General features: G+C 45.8%; 3 protein-coding genes across 3 annotated transcripts; 2 read left to right on the forward strand and 1 right to left on the reverse strand.

The window, feature by feature from the left end:
* Nucleotides 1–222: 222 nt before the first annotated feature.
* LOC124297537 (major royal jelly protein 1-like) lies at nucleotides 223–2142 on the reverse strand. Its single transcript, XM_046748677.1, has 3 exons — nucleotides 2025–2142; nucleotides 1023–1953; nucleotides 223–486 (listed from the first exon to the last, which is right to left on the reverse strand). Exons 1-3 carry the CDS (start codon nucleotides 2058–2060, stop codon nucleotides 260–262), a joined length of 1194 nt encoding a protein of 397 aa, XP_046604633.1. The 5' UTR covers nucleotides 2061–2142; the 3' UTR covers nucleotides 223–259.
* A 1395-nt stretch (nucleotides 2143–3537) lies between these two features.
* On the forward strand, nucleotides 3538–5180 carry LOC124297540 (major royal jelly protein 1). Its single transcript, XM_046748679.1, has 3 exons — nucleotides 3538–3856; nucleotides 3931–4186; nucleotides 4290–5180. Exons 1-3 carry the CDS (start codon nucleotides 3630–3632, stop codon nucleotides 4923–4925), a joined length of 1119 nt encoding a protein of 372 aa, XP_046604635.1. The 5' UTR covers nucleotides 3538–3629; the 3' UTR covers nucleotides 4926–5180.
* A 3407-nt stretch (nucleotides 5181–8587) lies between these two features.
* On the forward strand, nucleotides 8588–13616 carry LOC124297536 (protein yellow-like). Its single transcript, XM_046748676.1, has 7 exons — nucleotides 8588–8875; nucleotides 10512–10788; nucleotides 10864–11088; nucleotides 11339–11441; nucleotides 11583–11671; nucleotides 11960–12252; nucleotides 12692–13616. Exons 1-7 carry the CDS (start codon nucleotides 8871–8873, stop codon nucleotides 12951–12953), a joined length of 1254 nt encoding a protein of 417 aa, XP_046604632.1. The 5' UTR covers nucleotides 8588–8870; the 3' UTR covers nucleotides 12954–13616.
* The last annotated feature ends 285 nt before the right edge of the window (nucleotides 13617–13901 follow it).

Genomic DNA, 13901 nt, shown 5'->3' on the forward strand with positions numbered 1-13901 from the left:
GCCGAAGCATGAAATTTGACTAGAATATCACGTTGAACATGTCAAGCTAAACTTTTCTATTTCTGTACGCATGTACTACGAAACGGAAAGATAGCGACGGTAAATCGGTAGAAGGGAGGGCGAGAAAGCAAAACTAGAAAAAATACAGTTATATGTAACAGAAGTTTTTAGATCATTTCAGCGGGCCGAATCGTTCGATCCGATCTTGAATGATTCGTTTCGTTATTTCGTCCGGGATGTGTCCGCGGTTTTGTGAAATTTAGTCATCGCACGACTTAACCAGGGGATGAATGACCACGGATGCACCGGCGCAGCCTATCGTGTTTTGAATGAAGTCCTGGAAGTTGCTCTCGATGACCCACATCAGCCTCTTGTATCCGGGAACGACGCCGGTGGCAAGGCGACATTCGCCGCCCTTTTGTACCAGGAGGAAATTGTCGCTCTTGAAGCAGGTGTCCGTGTTCCACATGTAGATATCCGACTCGCCTGTAAATAAGACCAATTTAAATTCCTCGATCTCTAAGTTGCGCAAAATCTTATATAGGACAATATAAAGCGATACGTTTATTTTTACCAGCTAGACTAGGCACGTAACGAGTGCGTGCATGGCAACAGTCGTTGATAACCAATTCGTATGTAAGAGTATTTGCCGAATGATTGCGAGCGTTGCTCGATCGAAAATTGACTAGCAGTTTTGTTCATTTGACCCCGAATCGTTTGTTCGAGAAATCGGTTACGATCCAAAATTGTAGTAATTTCATTTCATCGACGTTCTCCGCTAACGAAGTACAGATCAAGCCCAAAATTGGAACCGATAACCATGGCCGGACGCGATTTTGACTCGTAGAAAATGGTAATTGAGTTGATTTTCATCGGTCTAAGTTGAAATCGACATTTTTCATGCCATTAAACCCGCAGTTATTGAACAATGAATCAGAATGATCTGTTATCAATCGAATATTCGCTTGGCGACTGATCCGATTGCGAGTTGGTTTATATCCTTGAAGAAATGCCGAACTCACCCTTGTTCCTGAAGAAGAGCGCCGCGCCTCCGTCGGTACCAAGAAGAACAATCTTCGCGTTCTTGACGCCGACGTCAACCACGGCACCGTTGGTGGATCCCTTGCGAAGATGAACAGTCTTGATGCTGAACATTCTACTGGAGCTCAGGTAAGTGAAGTAGAGAACAGTGGCGCCGCAGGACTTTCTTGCAAGGGCGAGGTAGAGCACATCGCGTCTCGCGCATCCGAGGGTGACAGCCTTGGGTAAAACGACGCGGAATCCGCGATTCGCGAGGACGTCGAAGACGATGATGGCGCGAGTGGCGGCGTCGGATATGTAGAGGAAAATGCACCCGTCCTCGGCGAGGTCGACGGCGAGGTACTGAAGCCTGGAGGCCGCGGAGACGAGAGTGCTGAGGTCGACTACCTTGACGACCTTTCCGGTCTTGACGTTGATGCCGAGGACCTTCGGCGCGCACCTTCGCACCGGCTGGGACTCGAGGGTGTAGACGATTCCGGCGTCCAGAACCCAGAGGATGTCCTGGGCGTCCAGGAAGACGTCGACGGCGCTCTGGATCGCACCGCAGTTGCCCTCCTCCTGCATCGACCAGCACGGGAATGGCGTGATCGTAGCTGCGCAGCCCTTGTTCTTCAGCGAGACGACGCCGAGAGTGAACGGAACGCCGACCTTGAACCGTGGCTGAGCGACGAAGACCTCGTCCTTGTAAATCTGAATCCGGGTGGCGATGATGTTCTTTGGCACGTAGCGGCCGTTCGTCTCGTAGATGGTCCTCGTGCTGGCGCAGGGCCAGGCCAGGTTCTGACCTGACAGGCTGTAGGTCAGGTCAGGGAGCAGCTGCTTGTCGCAGGACATCGAGGCGGAGGCGCAGCCGACGGAGATGACGAACGCGCAGAGCGCGCCCAGGAGGAATCGGTTCATCCTGTATTGGATCTGCCGAGGGGAACGAAGCGAGTCAGATTAAACGGCCCCGAGGAGAAAATCGATGGGCCGGAGTTACTTACCGAATAATATGTGGAGCTGAAACGACCGAAGTACATGTGAAATTCCTTCGTCGGGGTTATATATAGTCGATGCTTGGACACCGTTTGATTTGTTTACTGTTTTTCTTATTATACGATTTTCAGCGAGGCTGTTTTTATTGTTTTGGGTGTTGAAACCCGGCCTTGCGACAAGGAATTACGAACTTTGCACGACGCGGTTGCCTCGATTTTACGACAGTGATAATTATTTTCATTCAGTCTTTCGTTGCGTTATTTTCTCGCGCTGCAACGTCAGACTCTGGCGGAAGTATTCGTGCCATTCCCATCCGTGTTTGTAAAAACTACAAAATTCGTTGACAAATAAGATCGCAAAACAGGAAGAGATCCAGGAAGGGAATCGCTCTTCTTCTTTATTTCGTCGGCTCTCCACCGATTGCGAAACTTTCCGATAATCCCGACTCATCGTGTCGTATCGATTATCAATCAATTTCCCAAGCTTGTCACTCGAATGAAAGAATCGAAAATTTTCCGCGCTTCACCCTCAAAATCCTATTTCTCTTCAGGCCATGATCACATTTTGAAAAGCTGCACGGAAAGAAAAATATTGCAGATTTTACATCTCCTGCGGTGAATATACGAACGGTACTTTTTTTAGAGTTAAATATACAGCAATCCATATATTCAGCACAACAGATGTAAGATCTGCGTAACATTTTTTTCACGTGTGCACCACGTTGGATTTCACCACAAGATGTATAAAATATTAATTGTCGTAGCCTTCCTACTTATGTTTTGTGGCTTTTTCATTGAAGATGAAAAGAAATACAATCTGTCCCATCAGGTTAGAAAATTAAATCAGTAGCGGAAGTCGCAGTATCAAATTACCGCTGGATACAATCGTAACACGACTTTCGATGTTTGACGATTAAACACGTAAGAGAAAGTTCGGTAAAACGATACGGTTTAAAGAAATCGGAGATACTCTCCGTAGATTGTGCTAAAGTTGAGATCGATTGTTCGCAGAAAACATGCTTCTCCAATACGTGAATTGTATCGTGAATCCATTTCCTAAAAAAAGGTTTTCAAGCTCAACAGAATAATTTTTTCCACTGCGGGGCAGAAAAATTTTGACAATGCGAGTCCAGCTCGAATTTGAGCTTGCTCTATTTCCTGCGTCGAGCATTCGTGTCTACTTTTTTTTTTCTTCTTTTTCGTTTTCCTTTGAGTACGTACAATATATATTTTACAAAACGATCATTTTCTACTTGGCCGACGGTAAAAAAAATCGCGAATAACAATGGAATCGGGATGCTCGCGGTGAGTGCCGAATACAGTGAGCAGCGTCGACGCGTGCAGAATGTTTTCTGTTTGTAATAATTATTTAAAAAATATTTCGCAAGAGTACGGCATCGGTGGCAGAATGTGTTTGTGTATATATATGTGGCGTAACCTTTTGGCGCTCAGTCTGTCTCTCAGTCTCGCGGCAAACTCTCATCGGTAATAAATATATATATATATACATACGCGTATATATATATGTATATATATCTGTAAGAAAGTGATCGGAAAAAGTAACAGAAATTACAAAAAATTTTAAGAAAAAAAAAGAAGAACGCCGAGTCCAAAATGCTGCGATTATTAGCGGTGGCGTTCGCCCTCGCCGCCGTAACAACGGCCTACGATTGCAACCGCGGGGTGGAAGTGAAGAGCGTCCAGTGGACCGGCGGCTCCTTCGAATGGCCTTGTTCGACGACCAAGAGCATCTTCAAGAACAGCGGCCGCTACAACACAAAGCACGTGATCGCGACCCGAGCCCAAATCTACAGGGACGATGCCTTCCTGGTACTGCCAAGGTAACGAAGCGAAATCGAATTAACCGTAAGGTCATGTACCCGGGTCATCTCTCATCTCCTCGCGCTTCTCTCAGGTACAAGTCCGGCGTTCCGGTGACCGTGGCCAAGGTCTCACTGAGGAGCAAAGGCTGCTCCGCAACCCTCACCGCCTTCCCGTGCTGGTCGATGCAGGAAGAGGGAACCTGCAGCGCCTTCCAGAACGCGGTGGACCTCTTCCTCGACCCCCAGGACATCTTATGGGTCCTCGACACAGGCGTGGTTATGACCCTCGAGGAGCCGGTGTACAGATGCCCGCCCAAGGTCGTGGCCATTAACGTGAAAACCGGCAAGGTGAGGAAGTTGGGAGGAAAAAATAAAGAAGGCAAACCTTTCCCCGACGTCATCCTCTTCGCGTTCTTGAAGTTATCCCTCCGTGTCTTTTTTCCCTTCGCAGATCGTCAAGACCATAGACCTCAGCGGCCTTGCCTGCTCCTCTTCTCGTCTGCAATACCTCGTCGTCGATTACTCATCCGACGGACGGATAACCCTCTACGTTTCGGACGCGGCGATGCGGGCCATCCTCGTTTACGACGTGACGGCTGGCAGAGGCTACCGCGTCGTGCTTCCTGCGGCCGTTACGTCGGGGGCGGCGCGTCGCGACGTCTTGTACCTGGCGCTCGTCCGTCGGTCCGACGGTAGCAGCTGCCTCGTGTTCACCTACCTGAGCAGCTCGAGGATGTTCACGATAAGGACGGAGTACCTGCGGAAGGGATCGGCGTCCGGAAAGGTCCACGACCTCGGACCGAAGCCCGCCACCCTCGTGATCCTCGGTACCGACGGCGGCGCGGCCCTCTTCTTCAGGTACGAAGGCCGCTCCGAGGTCTACAGATGGGACACAGCGCACTGCTTCAAGCAGGAGAACTTCCAGCTTGTTTACCAGGGCTCGAGCTGCCTTCTCGCCACCCAGGTGGTCGTCGACTACAAACGCGGCCGCATGCGCGTCCTTGAGTCAAACTTCCCCGACTTCATCCAGGGCACCGTTGGCTGCGGCGCCAATCAAGCTCTCACCATAATGCAAGCCTGCAGTTGAGCCGATGTACCGCTCCTGGAATTGTCTTGACTTCGCTCGTCCTGATCCTGCCCTCTCTCCACCACCCGAAGTACGCACAGCTCGTCGAAGGCCCCGAAAAGTTGGACAATTTTTTGCAATTTTGTGATAGCTCGAAGAAGCCGCATCGGAGGATTTCGTTCTCTTTGTACGAATTCTTGTTCGCCGAATAATTAGTTCAAGTCGCGATCAGAATTCCAGCGAGTCTTGTACATACAATAAATATACATATGAATACAAGAATACGGATATATTTTGTTTTTCTCCCCAACGAAATTCAATCTGCGTCACACCCTTGACCCAATTTTATATGACGCGTCCTACGTCGACATCATTTTCAGATTCTTCCAAATTACCCGTGGTATTTTGTTCATGGTATTCAACTTGTCGTCAAGATTCAATTACCAATCTCTATGATGGGGGTTAATTTGTAATTTTACGTCCGATATATATTGCGCGAGTATGTATAATTGGAGTAAATGATTGATGCCGAATATTTTACACGCTTATTTTCCGGTCTACATTGTTTCTTGAAAATATTTGGTGAAAAAAAAAATTACCGAGTAAAATTCCGAACTTTCCTGACGCTTATGGCTGACTGCGCAATTTCATTATTTTATTTTTTATCATTACGACGATGCGAAGTAAAGGAAAAAGATGTTACGTATAAAGTTTTGTTGAAACCGAGATTCTCGGGTCAGAGATAAGATAAAATGGACTTTCTACGTGCATAGAAAAATAAATATAACGGAAAAATAATTAGAGTAATGACGCAATCTGTTTTCACTCTGAACGCCTTATTTAACATGCGTATACAAGATTCACCCTTGCGATTATTCTTTGGCCGCAAATTCAGTGAACCATACGTCGAACGCACGCTACTGTCCACTTGTTAGTTTTGCTGACAAGGAATGAAAGAGAGAGTTTCGACGCATTGTGCGGCATATTGTTTTCAAACTCGAACACTTAGCAAGCATATGTATGTAACACGAGTCGGAGAAAATTCCGGAAAAACGGAATTCGCTGTACAACGTATGAGAGGTGAATAATAATTTATTGTTATTAAAATTTGCTACGTAACGTGATTATGATGTCGACACTGTATTAAATATCACATGACTTCTACATGAATTTATGATAACTTGCCGTGGTAACATGTTATTACTTTATAAATTTTATGGCAAATTAATTATATGTTGTAGAAAAGCATTTCCAAGATACAATCTCGAGTTCGGAACCGCACCAAATGGGGCCTGCAACGTGATATAGACAGCGGGACTTGTTTCTGAAACCCTCGCGAGTAACTCGTTCATTTTACTCGCACTAACGCCTCAGGCGATACGAATACATATAAATACGTGGTCAACGAGGCTTAAGATGAAAAGTGTGTACGTATCCTTGCACCATATTAACCAGCAAACTGCTCCCGCTCAGCCACTATATGTTGTTATTTATCATTACGGGCCAAGCATGGATATAATACTAATTAGTAGATAGCTACAATTTCATCAGACCAACCCTCGGACGTGATCATTAAGAGCAAGTTGCAATCGATTCGTTCGTTTATATGTTTTGCTTCGAGAAGAATAAAAAAATAACTTAGCAAAAAGCAGAAGTTTTCTCCAAACGTTGTAAACTGCACTCGCATAAAATAAAAACCTCAACTTCGGGTGTAAATTCGAACCCTGATCTTTTTTTATGGGAATTTAACATTATATATTACACTCGAGTTGAGGTTTCTTCTCCGTGAGGGCGACAGAATGATTCAAGTATCTGATAACATTCCGTGGAAAAAGGATTGAAAAATTTGTTTCACCGTTTAACCATTACGGGAACTGGATCAGAGTAACATAGTAGACACCAATCAAGATCCTGAGGACTGTTATTAACTGAAGTCAAGGTACTTGTAGGAGGTGTAGTTGTCGATAAAATGTAGGTACAGTTATCTGGGATCAGTTCTAGTTGCAATTACGTTTAATTTTTTCGTTAAGTGAAAATGTTCGGTGCGTGGTCAACAACATTGCATGCGAATGCCGAAGCGCTAAGCTGGAAAATCGCGTTAAATACGGTCGTCAACTTTCTCCGGTGAAAAATACCCCGCCCTCCGAATTCCGATCGCGACTTCGGCTGGCCGCAAGTCCTGGCCTTGAAATTTGTGGGTGGTACCAATCGGCGGAGATCAGTTTGGTTCCGTTTTCACAACAACGGCGAAAAAACTTGGCACCAACTTTCAACGCGGCCGACGCCAAGGGCATCGCCGCTTCAATTATCGGTCTGCACAACGAAACGATCGCCGCATGCACGTATATCCACCATTGATCGAAACCACTGTCCCTGCCGGAAGGCTTGGCTGTATGTACGAATCTAGAATGCCCGCGGATCCGAATTGTCTAAGAGCTAGAAGTGGGGACCAGGAATGTCTTATTGCGTTGAAAAAGAAAAGCAAACGCGGAAATTAATTGGTGTTTAGTCGGTATCGGAGAGACAGAGAATTCAAAGTAAGCCGCAGCTTGACTGACACCAAATCTTGACGGTTGTGTATCTTTATCGAAATGCCACGGACGTTTATTTAGGTGCAATATATCTTCGTTCTCGCCTCGTTCTATTTTGCAGTCGCACGCCTTTCGTTACTTGTCGAAAACGCGATTGCGAAATTTTTAAAATATCACGCCGACCTGATAAAGGCGTATGAATTCGTAGCACAGGACGCGGCGAGTCCGTTGGAATTTATGCGATAACTTCCCGAGCGAGTGGAAGGCGCAGCGTTTGAACGTCGGATTAAACGTAACAACTCGCGTGGTTGTGAAAAATAATTACACGTATTACGCACAATGTAACAGCGGCCAGCGAGAAATTGGACCTATTTCCGATTTTGTTTCTTCCGAGCGTCGTAACAACGAGAATGCTACAGCCACGTACTCGTCGAGCCCCGCCTTTCATTCTTTCGTGTGACCTTTACCTCAATTGTATCGCAACACAACGAGCCGGTCTCGCTTAGGCATGCCCGCGATTCCTCAGACACGATGACCCAACAGTGATTAGCCGACGAGTGTTTCTGTAGGGTCATTGCATAAAGCGATCATCAGAGGCACGGACAACAGGGAAATTTCATTGGTATGGGAGTATCGTATCTCGCCTGGGTCGTTCTCTCTGACAATAGCAAGGCCGTTGATCAGAGTTCCGCAAACAACGTCCAGGATGTGTGGTTCATAAATCTACGAGCGAAAGTACAGACCGCCTGAATCTAAGATCACGGACTAGTCTTAGACATGCGGCACGAATGGTTTTCACAGGAATACTCACCGTCCCGCGATTCTGGAAGCTCGCAAACTCGCAATTGGTGCCTCAGGTTGAATACCAAACGCTTGTCAAGGTTCGCATGCAGGACCATTTTAAAGTGTCGAGTCGAAGCCTCACTTTTGGGCACGTAAAAATGTTGAAACAAGCAAGGAGAACGCAAAATCGAAAAAGGAGGCGTACTTTTTCCTGCACCTCGGAACGCGACACACCCAGCCCTCGCATAATAGCCGATTGGTGGGAGTGGAGCACGGAGTGTGAGCACTGTTACTGTGTGGTTTCGATGTGTGTATCTATCGAAAGGTAGAGGTGTAACACCACCGTAACGCGATTACGCAGTAGCCCTCACCTCGCGAGCAAATGTGTCTCCGTCTCGGGAGACGGGGGAGATTTGCATCGAGGTAAGTACGGTATACCTGGATATCGGACCAGGTCTTGGTTCTTACTGGCCCATTCGCCCCCACGAAGCCGTTCTATCACTTGACGGCGGTACTTGTTCCACACTGCGGAAGAATCGGCGCGTCTAGTTGATCGAGTCCTGGCCACCGATCCGCAGTGCCTACAGTCGACGGTGTCCCAAGTTCCTCAGATCCTTTGAAGAAGCCGTCAGCCTGTTCCGTCTACCCGAATATGAGGTAAGTCGTTGTGCCGCTGGTCGATGGACGTGAGAATATTCCAACGAAAAATTGTGGCTAAGGGTGAACGTGTCTGCAAATGTTGGTCGATGAATCGAGGTGCGTGGTTCTTGTGCACGGCAATTGTCGCTGGTTTTATACTGTTCAGACTGAATCCGTATTCAGTCAAGCGACACCAGCCAGCAAATGGGATAGTTTTTTTTTCTTTCCTGTACGTCTTTCTGTCTGCTAAGTTTGCATTCACTTCTCGAATGCAGATATGCAACGAGCATAAATTGCAAATAAACGAGAAAAACGGATTTGAGAACAATGATCGCAGATAAAGTTTGGGGACGATTTGCCGATGCGTTGATACGCCTGATTGATCGCTGGCAAAATTCTCACGCTGTTTTGCGTAACATTGTCGGTATCGTTGGTTAGCCTGGTATGGCAAGGTATCGTTAAGGAGCTGAAGCATGATCCGTGATTGCCGGTGGCTAGGGAATAAGTGTAAGAAAAAAGAGTAACTCTTGATCTTTCATTTTTCAACCCACCACCTCATTTGTCGCCAAGAATCACACTACACAATCACTGCGATGATCGCACCGATAGATAAGCGGCGGTATTGTTCTTTGAATAACGCCATTGTTAGTATTTGGCACAAACGGTAGCTGTTTAACGTTCTGCAGGATATTTACAAACGGCACAATTATACCTGATGCCATTGTGATTCTAGACAATGATAAATATAAACCATGCGTAGCTGTTGCATGCCTGTGAAATTTTATCCTGTAGGACGAATGAGTTAGATCCAATAGACTAGGTTAATGCACATCATTGAATAAAGGTTATCATATCAAACTGGATAATATAACATGTCTTGGGCACGGTAAACTATTAAGCACCAGTTTGCGATTACAGCGATGCTTTAAAAGCAAATAAATGTTACTCATGCGAAACGAAGTACACACGGATGGTTCGATTTACGCATGGAACTGAAACAAGTTTGAACACAGCTTGAAAATATAATAATATCTCGACGTGGATTGGCAACAAGAAACTATCGATTGACAGTTTCCGGTTACGGTAATTGTGTCAAGCTGTCCTCTTGTGCGTAAGGAAATTTGTATTTACGACCGATCGTGAGTAAACTCGTTTACTCGAAGTTACGCCGCCTTGGCCTCCGCAGAATACCGACACAGGTATTCAAGCCTTCGTACGGTTCACTACGGAAACTGTTACGGCAACGACAAGGGCCACTCTAAAGAGCTGGTGGACTGGTTTAACGAGCGTAAATCCCTTTCTCTCCTTGTGCAAGTAAATTGGACGTTCGAGGAATTTTGCAGGAACCTACATACCTCGAGCCGTTGCCGCAACGCCGCGAAACCGCGATACAACCCTTCGAGGCTAACGTGAGGTTTCTTGCCATATTGATTTCGATTTCCGAAATTCATCATTTCACAGATCGTGCTGCAGGAGATTGCGAGGCTACTTTAAAGAACAATTTTAAACAATTTATATTCTTCATAGTCAGCGCTTTCATGAGGAAAGATGGATTCAAACGTAAAGCCGTAAAAACTTCATCGTCTTGATCTTGACATCGACTATACGGAGTATTTTCAAAAACCTAACGTCTCCTTACCACTGAAACGAGCAGGATGCTTCCGGCCATCGCCTTCTTCGGCGTCCTGGTGTCGCTGAGCTCGGCGGCTGATCAACTGGAAGTGATAGCGCAGTGGCCTCTTATGGACTTCGCGCTGCCGTACGACCGAGGTTTCCTGGATAACTTCCGTCCCGAGAACGTGGTGCCAACGGGGATCGAGATCGCCTGGCACCGCATATTCATCGCCACCCCGAGACTACGAGCAGGAATTCCGGCGACCCTGAGTTTCATCCCACGGGACATCCCACCAGGCAGCAGTCCTCAGCTTCAGGTAGGGAAAGCGTTGCCCGATAAAGCAGGGAAAATTTGACAAGTCCTCAACTTTGTTTTTTTTTTCGATATCCAGGCTTATCCTTCCTGGGACTGGCACACCGCTGGACGCGGCGATGTCAACTGCTCCGGGTTGACCTCGGTCTACAGGATTCGAGCTGACAAGTGCAACAGGCTTTGGGTCGTCGACAGTGGGGTGATGACCTCCATCGATGACTTCACCTCCGTCTGTCCCCCGAAAATTGTGGTCTTTGATCTGCAGACCGATCAGGTTATTCGGACCTTCCAGTTTCCTCGTGAGGTAAGCCGACCGCTACTTTCTCTTTGAGTATACATATATTTGTTTGCACGGAATCGCACGTGCCCGCAAGTCGACAGCGCTGAAAGGATCGCTTACACTTGACCACGTACGGTTACTACGTTGTTTTTAAATTTATGCCGTAGTACGTAGAGAATCCTGCAACACGCGTGTAGGCAACAACCCGTCTACACCTACTTTCTAACCACTGGACAAGGGCGCGACCGATCTTACCGTCACCGTTTACTTTTAGGTACTGAGGCTAAATTCACTCCTTACTAATCTTGTGATAGACGACAACGCGGCAACGACTTGCGATGACGTCTTTGTCTACATGCCCGATACCACAGCCCCGGGTATGATGATTAATTAATCATAAAAAGCACATGAAAATTGCCGATCACCCTCTTGACAAACAATTTTTCAATAGATAATAATTAGAGTACGACGGAGAACTTGAGTGAGACTAATACCTACTCTGATTTCATCATCTCCAGGAATTGTCGTTTACGACGCAGCTACGGACAGGAGTTGGAGAGTGTCGCACGCCTCCATGTATCCGGATCCCGATCACACCATGTATCAGGTATAGAAAACGACTTCGAGTATAATTTATTGACAAATGCCCGTCAGTATTATTCGAGTCGAAAGTGCCTACTGTAATATAAAGAAACACTCTATTCAATCCGCTGATAAAAGCTACCACTTCCAACGTCGATTATCGAAACATCAAGCTGTTACTACGGTAGACTGTGATGGATTTTCTTGCATTAAAATTAAGCCGCGCGCATGTGATTTTAGTACGAAGACCGGTTTTTCGTTCGAATAACAGCATTGCGTCCGTTCTTTCAATCACCGTGTCGTTCTCCCCCAGATCGGCGGGGATACATTCGAGCTCTTGGACGGAATCGTCGGTATGGCTTTCTCGCCGCGACAGGGGACCGTCTACTTCCAGCCATTGGCAACGGATCGTCTCTTCAGCGTGCCGACTTCCGCTCTGCAGGCTGGAGCTCCAGCATTCGGTGAACAACTACCGGTTACATTGGTTGGTAGGAAATCGAGTCAGGGTATGGGATTGGGTCTTGACCCTAGAGACGACACGATTCTCTTCTCACCGCTGACCGAAACCGCAATCGCCGCTTGGCAACCGCACTCGAATAAACAACGGTGAGTTATTAGTTCCACACGAAAACCATGACGTTATTTAACAATCGAGTGCTGCTTTTTTTTGTTCCCTTTTAATTGAGAATATTAAATCTTTCATTGCTCGTTATAAGAAAACTTTTACAGTTGGATTGGTTAAGGTATATTATTTTCTTGTGGGTAAAAGTGCCAAATCACCCCTTGATACGCCTTACTTCGGAGGGTGGTTTCACCCCCTTAAAGCGTTTAATGGCAGATGAAAAGAAACACGTGTCGCGCAGTTTTTAGTCTACTGTAACATACTGCAAAAGAAATCAAATCGGAAAGATCGATCTCGGATGCCTTTCTTGTAAGACCAAACCATTTCCATTGCATTTCATTTTTTTCTCTGAGATTCGTTGAATCTCAAATCTCGAAACCTAAACGATTCAGGTTAATTCGACTTTGCTTCTACTTCTCACAGAATACTGGCGTACAGTCCTGAGCTGCTTCAGTTCGTTGCGGAAGTGAGATGGGTGGACCGTGACGGAGGTAACATTTGGGCGCTTTCATCGCGTTTCCAAAAGTTCTTCAAGAAGGAAGTTGACCCGCGAGATATCAACGTACGCATAATGAGAATCCGCAGCGAAGAGGAATCGCCGCTCGTTGCCTTTCCGGCCGGTGGATACAGGCAGATAAATCCCGTCTTTGGACACAACGTTTACAACAATACACTCGGCTTCTAAGTATAGGTATGGGACGCGATAAGCAGATATCATATCATTGAAGAACCGTTTTAACTCAAATAACCATGTTCGGGTAAAAATCGTATAACGTTGTTTAGCGACGTAAGCAAGTTTTTTTTCATCATGCTCGAGAAATCTCATGTAACGAGATTTAGTTACTGTAGAAATAATACTCGCACGGCGATAAATAATTAAGCTTAGCCCGTAACAGGAATTTTATCGATATACCTTTGAAGAAACAAATAGTTTAAAAAAGAAGAAAACTTATGTTCATTTTCATTTCAAACTGTGCTTATTCGGAAGAAAATTATTTAACCCTACGTGTGAAGCGTTGCATGTTGTTTCGATCTGTTTGAAAACATCCAGGAATTATCGACTGCCTCAATGCATAGCACAGCTTTGCAATGTCTTGTATATAGTTCGCCATGAGAGAGAAACAGAGGGAAAAAAGAAACAATAAATTTCACGTGATGCAAGAGCTACGTAAATGAATTTTTTGCATCGCGGGCAAATTCCGCGCATCGTAAATACGCACATATTATACCACTTCGTAGCTCAGAAACACGACCAAAACGAAGCGCTGTGTCATATTTTATACTCACAGTGTATTTTATACAATCAAATAAATTTGTTTACTCAGTGATGTAAACTCATCGCACGTTATCTGTTCCTTTCCTTTTTTTCTCCCATATCAATTTAGTTATGCCACAATTTGCGGTCACATTTTCCGCTCAATGACGCAATACGACTAGCGTCGGTGCATCGGTCCTTGCCGCAAAAAAGAAAAATAATAAATAAATAAAAAAAATAAAACTCAAAAGAAAGGAGCAACCATCGACTGTCACATTACTTATATATGCAAATTTCAGACTTTGTGACTCGATGTAAATCTTTGAGAGTATAATAACGAATACCTTTTGTTAACCACGCGAGATTGCCTGCTTTAAT

The sequence above is a fragment of the Neodiprion virginianus genome, chromosome 2 (genome assembly GCF_021901495.1).
Source record: "Neodiprion virginianus isolate iyNeoVirg1 chromosome 2, iyNeoVirg1.1, whole genome shotgun sequence".
NCBI lineage: Eukaryota > Metazoa > Arthropoda > Insecta > Hymenoptera > Diprionidae > Neodiprion > Neodiprion virginianus.

Excerpts from the sequence above, each read along its gene's own strand:
- LOC124297540 (XM_046748679.1), top strand. The coding sequence starts at position 3,630 with ATGCTGCGATTATTAGCGGTGGCGTTCGCCCTCGCCGCCGTAACAACG. Across the intron at positions 3,857-3,930 it reads GCCTTCCTGGTACTGCCAAG|GTACAAGTCCGGCGTTCCGG; the intron begins GTAACGAAGCGA and ends CGCTTCTCTCAG. Across the intron at positions 4,187-4,289 it reads TTAACGTGAAAACCGGCAAG|ATCGTCAAGACCATAGACCT; the intron begins GTGAGGAAGTTG and ends TTCCCTTCGCAG.
- LOC124297536 (XM_046748676.1), top strand. Across the intron at positions 10,789-10,863 it reads GCAGCAGTCCTCAGCTTCAG|GCTTATCCTTCCTGGGACTG; the intron begins GTAGGGAAAGCG and ends TTCGATATCCAG. Across the intron at positions 11,672-11,959 it reads CCGATCACACCATGTATCAG|ATCGGCGGGGATACATTCGA; the intron begins GTATAGAAAACG and ends GTTCTCCCCCAG.
- LOC124297537 (XM_046748677.1), bottom strand. The coding sequence starts at position 2,060 with ATGTACTTCGGTCGTTTCAGCTCCACATATTATTCG. Across the intron at positions 1,954-2,024 it reads TCAGCTCCACATATTATTCG|ATCCAATACAGGATGAACCG; the intron begins GTAAGTAACTCC and ends TCCCCTCGGCAG. Across the intron at positions 487-1,022 it reads GCTCTTCTTCAGGAACAAGG|GCGAGTCGGATATCTACATG; the intron begins GTGAGTTCGGCA and ends TCTTATTTACAG.